The sequence below is a fragment of the Myotis brandtii genome, unplaced genomic scaffold (assembly GCF_000412655.1).
Source record: "Myotis brandtii unplaced genomic scaffold, ASM41265v1 scaffold1052, whole genome shotgun sequence".
Lineage (NCBI taxonomy): Eukaryota > Metazoa > Chordata > Mammalia > Chiroptera > Vespertilionidae > Myotis > Myotis brandtii.
Genome location: NW_005353545.1, coordinates 570,646 through 578,668, shown reverse-complemented (window position 1 = coordinate 578,668; position 8,023 = coordinate 570,646). Strand labels below are relative to the sequence as shown.

Here is an 8,023-nt window from a genome sequence, read left to right as displayed (position 1 = left end):
GCATAACTATTTACCCTCTGTTTAGGGAGGCAGAATGTAAATTATTTACTCTTTCTGGATTACTGGCCTGTACTATTTGATTGATTTCCTTTTAACATTTCTCCTCCTTATCACATACATAATCTTTCTAAATTTTATACTTTCAAATTAGCCTTTAAACCTTCCTTCTATATCCTTTAAAAATGCATAACTATGCCTTAGACCTTCTACTCAGTAATTCCTTATAGGCTTTTACCAGTTTTCTACAGTTGAGGTTTGTACCACCTCTGACATGGGCATGGTCACGCAGGCCTGCAAGACAGTATACAGGCTGCCAACTGTCAGCTGTTTTTCAATAGAGACCAAAACCTGATGGGTATTCTTCTTTGCCCAGTTGGGCACCTGCCCTCTTGGCAGCTAGACACCCTTTACTTTTGGGGGTTCACCCCACCTAGCCTCCTTCCAGGACAGCTAACACATAGCCATAACAATGTCCCTCAGTGTGGGAGACTGGACACTTGCCAGTTACTCCCAAAGACTACCAAGGACTGTAGACCATCACTGGTCTACAGCAACTGCTGGCAGCTACATTTAAACCTGTAAGAGAATTGAAGGTTAATACAACATATTAATACAATGAAACATAATATTGGCACCATGGCTGCTTCAGGCAGCTAAATCTTCTGCTACTAAACATGAGATATGGTAGGGCTATACAAACATCTTAGGGAGGTGACTAAAGTCTACTCTTGACCTTCTTATATAAGGCAAAATTGTCCTTGTCTCTTTGGAGCTATGTCCATGAAGATGCAGGCATTATCTAAGTTTATTATACAGTTTTCTGCAGGTCACTGTCAGGGCTGTGCACTGTAGCCAGTTCTTCTTTCTAGCAATGAACACAGTCTGTCCAGTTTCCTAAAATGTATCCTGGCACAGGAGAAAGTTGTTTTGCTGTGCACAGGTAGCTTAACCCCTATACAACTGGGCTTGGGCCTCTGCCCCGCAAACTGCAGTCTATAAGTTCAATATGCAGCCTCCAGTTCTCCTAATCCAACGAGCTTTCGGCCAGTATCTGAGTCAGACTCCTCCTCTCTTGGAGAATTTCGAAGTCCTGATGGCTTCCAGGTCCAGGGAGAGTGCCCTTTTGTTAACCCTGTTTATTAGTTATAGGGCCCTGCTTTCTTTTTGCCTTCCCACTAGTTCCCTTTGTGGCAGAGTAGCAACCAGGCCTCTTCCGAGGGAGTGCATTGGAAGGGGATATCAGCCCCTCCTGTGAGCCAGCTGCTTCGCCTAAGGTCTCCCGGGGGCCCGGCCAGAGCATCCCCCAGCAAATCCCGGGAGCTGCTGCCCTCTCGCAGTGGTATGGACTCAAGCAGGGGGTTCAGGAGCTGGGCGGCGACGGTGGCGTTGATGGCCTGGCACGTGGATATGAACGTCTGCACCTCATGCATGCACTGGATGTAGCTGGCAGCGAAGCGCTGGCTGGCTTCTGCCTGCAGCTGCGCGCGTCTGCGAGCCCTGCCCCGCAGCACCCCCTGCACACACCGCACCATCAGCTCCAGCACCTTGGAGTTCTCCAGCTTGGCCTGCACCTGCGCGGGCAGGGGCTCCAGGTGGGGAAGGGAGGTGAGGCCAGGCAATGCCCTGACCCCCATCCGCCCACGCAGCAGCCCCTGTTCTCCCCACTCTCTGGGTGCTGCTTCTTTCAGGGCCGCAGTGGGCAGTTCAGGCATTCACTTTCATTGTGTTGTCTTTACCTGGTTTTGGTATTAGGGTGATGCTGGCTTCATAGAATGAGCTTGGAAGTGTTCCTTCCTCCTGAATTTTTTGTAGTAGTCTGAGGAGGATAGGTTTTAGTTCTTCCTTGAAAGTTTGGTAAAACTCCCCTGAGAAGCCATCTGGTCCTGGGCTTTTGTTTGCTGGGAGCTTTTTGATGACTGCTTCAATTTCTTCCATAGTTATTGGCCTATTGAGATTTTTAGATTCTTCCTGATTGAGTTTTGGAATGTTGTATTTTCCTAGGAATTTGTCCATTTCCTCCAGGTTGTCTAGTTTGTTGGAGTAGAGCTGTCCATAGTATTGTTTAACAATCATTTGTATTTCTGTGGGGTCTGTTGTTATTTCGCCTCTATCGTTTCTGATTTGGTTTATTTGGGTCCTCTCTCTTTGCTTCTTGGTGAGCCTGGCTAGAGGTTTGTCGATCTTGTTTATCCTTTCAAAGAACCAGCTCTTGGTTTCATTGATTTTCTGTATTGTTTTTTTGGTCTCTATGTCATTTATTTCTGCTCTAATCTTTATTATCTCCTTCCTTCTGCTCACTCTGGGGTTTTCTTGTTGCTCTCTTTCTAATTCTTTGAGTTGAAGAGTTAGATGATTTACTACCATTTTTTCTTGTTTTTTGAGATAGGCCTGTAGAGCTATAAACTTCCCTCTCAGGACTGCTTTCATTGTGTCCCATAGGTTTTGGATTGTTGTGTTTTCATTGTCATTAGTGTCCAGGATGTTTTTAATTTCTTCTTTGATGTCATTGGTAACCCAATCAATATTTAATAACATGCTATTCAGCTTCCAAGTGTTTGAGTATTTTGGGTTGTTTTTATTGTAGTTTATTTCTAACATTATGCCATCGTGGTCTGAGAAGAAGCTTTTTATGATTTCAATCTTCTTGAATTTGTGGAGACTTTGCTTGTGACCCAATATGTGGTCTATTTTTGAATATGTCCCATGAGCACCTGAGAGGAATGTATATTCCATGGCTTTGGGGTGAAGTGTTCTGAAGATGTCAATTAAGTCCATCTGATCTAGTGAGTCATTTAGGATTGCTGTTTCTTTGCTGATTGTTTGTCTAGCGGGCTTATCCAGTGGTGTCAGTGGTGTATTAAAGTCCCCTACTATGATTGTATTGTTGTCGATCTCTCCTTTGATATCTTCCAGGAGTTTTTTTATGAATTTGGGTGCTCCTGCATTGGGTGCATATATGTTTACCAGGGTTATATCTTCTTGTTGTATTGATCCCTTTAGTATTATGAAGTGGCCTTCCTTATCTCTTGTTATGGCCTTCACTTTGAGGTCTATTTTGTCTGATATAAGTATTGCTACCCCAGCTTTCTTTTCCTTTCCATTTGCCTGAAAGATATTTTTCCATCCCTTCACTTTCAGTCTGTGTGAGTCCCTTCTAATGAGGTGGGTCTCTTGTAGACAGCAGATGTATGGGTCATGTTTTTTTATCCATTCAGCCACTCGATGTCTTTTGGTTGGAGCATTTAGTCCGTTTACGTTTAAAGTTATTATTGAAAGGTACTTGTTTGTAGCCATTTCTTTTTTTGTGTGGCTGTTTTCTTTCTGAGCTTTTTATTTCTTCTTTTTACACCAGTCCCTTTAGCATTTCTTGCATTGCTGGCTTGGTGGTGATAAACTCCCTTAGCCTTTTTTTGTCTGTGAAGCTTCTTATTTCCCCTTCAATTTTGAATGATAGCCTTGCTGGATAGAGTATTCTTGGGTTCAGTCCTTTGCTTTGCATCACTTTGTAAATTTCTGTCCATTCTTTTCTGGCCTGATGTGTTTCTGTTGAGAAATCATTTGATAATCTAATGGGAGATCCCTTGTATGTAACTTTCCGTCTCTCTCTTGCAGCCTGTAAGATTCTCTCTTTGTCCTGAACATTTGCCATGGTAATTATGATGTGTCTTGGTGTGGGTCTTTTCGGGTTCACCTTGTTTGGGACTCTCTGTGCTTGTGTGACTTTTTTCTTCCCCACTTCAGGGAAGTTTTCTGATATTATTTCTTCGAGTAGGTTTTCTAATCCTTGTTCATCTTTCTGTTGTTCTGGCACCCCTATTATTCGTATGTTGTTTCGTTTCATGTTGTCCCAAAGCTCCCTTAGGCTCTCCTCCTGTCTTTTAATTTTTTTCTCCAATTGCAGTACAGTTTGGGTGTGTTTTGCTTCCTTGTCTTCTAATTCACTAATTCGGTCCTCCGCTTCTCCTAGTCTACTGTTGATGCTTTCAATGGTGTTTTTTATTGCAGCTATATCGCTCTTCATTTCTTCTTGGGTCTTGCATAAGTTATTGATTTTTTCATCTGTTTCTTCTTGCTTCTTGCATAAGTAGTTGATTTTTTCCTCCATCCGGTTTATGCACGCTAGGACCCTTATTCTGAATTCTTTTTCTGTCATGTTGCATGCCTCTGTCTCACTTAGCTGCTTTTCTGGCGAGTCCTCCTTTTCTTTCCTTTGGGGGTTTCTTTGCCTACCCATGTTTGATCTCACTGACATATCTAGATGTTGAGTCGTTCAGTGGCTGCTCCCTGGGTGGCAGTGGCTCCTTGGGCTGTGGTTGCTCCTTGGGTGGTTGCGGTAGCAGCTGCTCCTCAGTTGGCAGCAGCTCCTCTGGTGGGTGTTGTTCACAGCTGTGGTGGCTCTTCTGGCTGGTGGGGGGAGGCTTCACGTACAGCTGCTGTTCCTCAGACAGAGGGTGTGGTGATCAGGAGGCTGCTGTTGCTTGGATCTGCTTAGTCCTGCCAGGTATTTAGGAGAGTGTTGAATTTCCCTGTGATACACTGTTCCTCCGTGTTGTAAATCACAGTCCTGATTTTAAAGCAGGCCGTATTTGTGATCCAGACTGCCTTAATTTGTGTTCACCTAAGAGTCAGTTTGTGGCTCAGCCTCTGGGTGGCAGTGTTTTGGGGTTGGCCTCTGAGGCTATACGGCTTCTCTACTTAAAACTGGTTTGGGGAGGTCAACTGCCCAGAGCTGGTTCTTAAATAATCGTTACCCTGCTCTGCGTTGTTGGTGGGACTGACTCTATGAGGATTCTAATAAATAATTGAAAACAGCAAGTCAAACAAAATACGTCACAGGCAGGTTAGGGCCAGTAAATCTCTCCTCCCTGTGGAGCTGTAAGCCCTTTGTGTCCACCAAAGAGATAAGAAAACCACAAATAACAAGTTCTTTGAAATTTGCTACTTTGTTAATTTGCTAAGCAAATAGTTAACTTGAAGAGACTTCTTTCTTGCTTTTTTTATAAGCAATCTCAGAACTAAGCAGTCTTGGAACCTAGCCAGCCTTTGTTAAACTTCTTTGGGTTGCAACCTTATACCTTTAAATTAACCTTAGACTTTTAAAATTTTAACCTAACACAACAAAATTATACATCACAGCAAAAGCAATTAAAAGTTCTCTACTCTCTTCCCCTTAAAGCAGTGTTTTTCCTCATGTGTACAGCCAGACAGCACAAAGTAGCTTTCGCTTCACACAGACTCTCACACTTACATTCATACACCAGACAGTCCAACTTCAAAGGAGAGGAGAAGGCAGGCCCCCTCCCTCCACACTCACACACTTTCACCAGACATTCATTCACAGTTTAAGCAATCCATCCAATTCCTAACAATTTCCCAATTCCTGAGGGAGCTCTATAGCCTCCCCTAATCTCTTTGAAATGATCAATCATAATAAAACAGAAAAACGCAGAAATAGACAAACAAAAAGCTCCCAAAAAAAACCAGCCTTCCGACTCCGCGGAAGCAAAACCGAAAGGCGGGAACAACCCGCCTTGTCTCAGATCCTTGTAAGGGGATTCCACATCCCACCTGAAGGAGAGTGGAAAGTCTTCCGACTCTCCCCGCCCCTGGTACTTCAGCAGTGCGTCCACCTAGACCGCTTCGGGCATTACAGAATTTCAGAAATGAGCTCACACAGGACAGAACACACAACACAGGACAGAACATATAACACACAGAACAGAATACACAACACACAGACACCTACCGCGGTCAGTCAGATTCTCCGGATCAGGGTCCCTCGTGGGTCTTGGGGGTCCCGGCGAGCCCCCAAATGTTATCCCCAGATTTCAAGATCCCCCAAATGACACCACAAGGGAGCACCGAGTCCGATGCAAAAGCTTAGAGCCTTTATTCAAGCTAGCTTGGTCCCTCTCTGCCTCCATTACTGGATGCGAGAGAGCCCGGAGTTTCGAAAAAACAAAGATTTGATAGGGCTTGGGGTCAGGGGGTGAGGGCTTACTCGGACCACTGATTTGGCAGATTCCAATTGGTTGAGTGAGGGCTGAGGGCTAATGACACAAGGGCAGGGTGCAGTTAGGGTCTGGTTACACAAAGACAGGGTGACTAGAATACTCTTGGCCTTGAGTTTGTTTTCCCTTGCATTCCCATTGGCTGAGATAAGGGCAGGCTGAGTAACTGATACATTCTATGGCTTTTTCTTGGAAGAGGGTTTAGGGACACAGCTGTCAGTCCTGTTCTGTCCTACAGCAAGATAAGACTACAGCAACTTAAATTGTAGAAAATGACAAGGCTTAAGTCTTAATTTATTTTAGCTAGATTTAAATAGCTAATTTTTACATTACATTAGCTAAGTTGCTAATGTTATGTGTTTAAATTATAATTATTGCAATAATTTGTCTTTTTAAATTTGGGGATATATTTGTAATTAATGGCATGAAAATAAATGAATAGAGAAAGTCAGGTATAGTGGCAATAATTATTTTCAATACAGTTAAGATTTCTGGTAGTGAACCACAGTTCTGTCTAATTAGCTGTAATCTTAGAATAATTCTCTGACTTTTCAGAAATACCTTTTGTGTGTATAAGACAATTACAAGAATCTTTACAAATAACAATTGATGTGATTATGCATGTAAACAATTATATATTATCGGCATTTCCGGAGGTAGCAGTGGCAGCAGGAGGGCCGGGCGGGGCGCTTCAAGAAGGCAGGGCCTTAGGGGTCCTTTCTGGCCTGGGGGGAAAAAAAGAGAAAAAAAAGAATTATATATTGTCATTTTGATGTTTTTATTTTTCAAGTTGAATTTTGATACCTTTTTCTAATGTTGGAAAAATTTCATGGAATTAAGACATTTCATGGAGATAAATATTAGAGAAAATTATGAAATTATCTTTTAATGTTATTTATTTGTGAAGGGTATACTTTGATTATGTTTAACTTACATTCTTATGTATTGTCAAAGTCTCCATTTTTTGGTTACTCATATACACAAAAAATACTACATATACTCTTCCAATCAGGAGATTTGATCACATATGTTATAATGTGAGTTGATTTGTTTTATTGAAAATGAGAAAATAGGAAAAGGAAGATAATTAGGAATCTTTTTGGTGATATCCATAGCCATAACTGGCTTCAAACTCTGTGTTCCAGACTGATCTATAATGGCTAACATTTTTGTCATGTACACTTGTGCATGTGCTTTGAAACTAGTACTGTGTAAATTAGTCTCATAGGTAAAATTTGAGAATACTGGTCGGTGGTTTTGTGTAAAATAATATTGGACTAAATATGTTTTGAGGCATTGGTTATTCTCTTCCAATTGCTTGCTGTTTTATTATTAAAAGAAGGATATTGTCCTGAATATAAGATGTTTTATACTTTTAAAGTAATAATTATAATTGTGGTCACTGTAAACTTAGTTGATTTGCAACCGAAACTTGTTACAGTAGTGTTCATTTGCCTTATTATACTGATAAGTTCTTCTCATTTTAGTCAGACTCAGCGAAGTCCCCATGTATTCTACCGTCATGATTTGATTAACCAACTGCAGCATGATCATTCCTTAGTTACTTTGGTAGCAGGAAATATTGCAACTTATATGAATAGCATGCAACTATATGCTAAAGGTATGTATTATAAACTAACATTAACTATTGGGAATCACATGAGCTCTTCTTTCCTGTTTTTTTTGTTTTGTCCTTACATAATTTGTCCTTACCTCAGAGATGACAATATTTTTTTTTCATTCTTAATATATTTTTTATTGATAAAGATATTACATATGTGTCCTTATCCCCACGTTATCCCCTACCCCCCCGCTCATGCCCTCACCCCCCTGTTGTCCGTGTCCATTGGTTAGACCTATATGCTTGCATATAAGTCCTTTGGTTGATCTCTCCCTCTTACCCCCACCCTCCCCTACCTTCCCTCCAAGGCCCAACAGTTCAATCAATGCCTCTCCGTCTCTGGATCAGTCCTTTTTTTTTTTTTAAGTCTTACAGGAGGGAAGGAGGAGGA

The 8,023-nt window shown here is 41.9% G+C and overlaps 1 protein-coding gene across 1 annotated transcript in view; it reads left to right on the top strand.

The window, feature by feature from the left end:
- The window catches only part of LOC102261911 (probable ubiquitin carboxyl-terminal hydrolase FAF-X), a 292,998-nt gene that overhangs the window by 111,657 nt on the left and 173,318 nt on the right, over positions 1 to 8,023 (top strand). Inside the window, exon 14 of the mRNA XM_014540284.1 lies at positions 7,499 to 7,632. Coding sequence (XP_014395770.1) covers positions 7,499 to 7,632 — 134 coding nt within the window. The remainder of the gene's footprint in view (positions 1 to 7,498; positions 7,633 to 8,023) is intronic.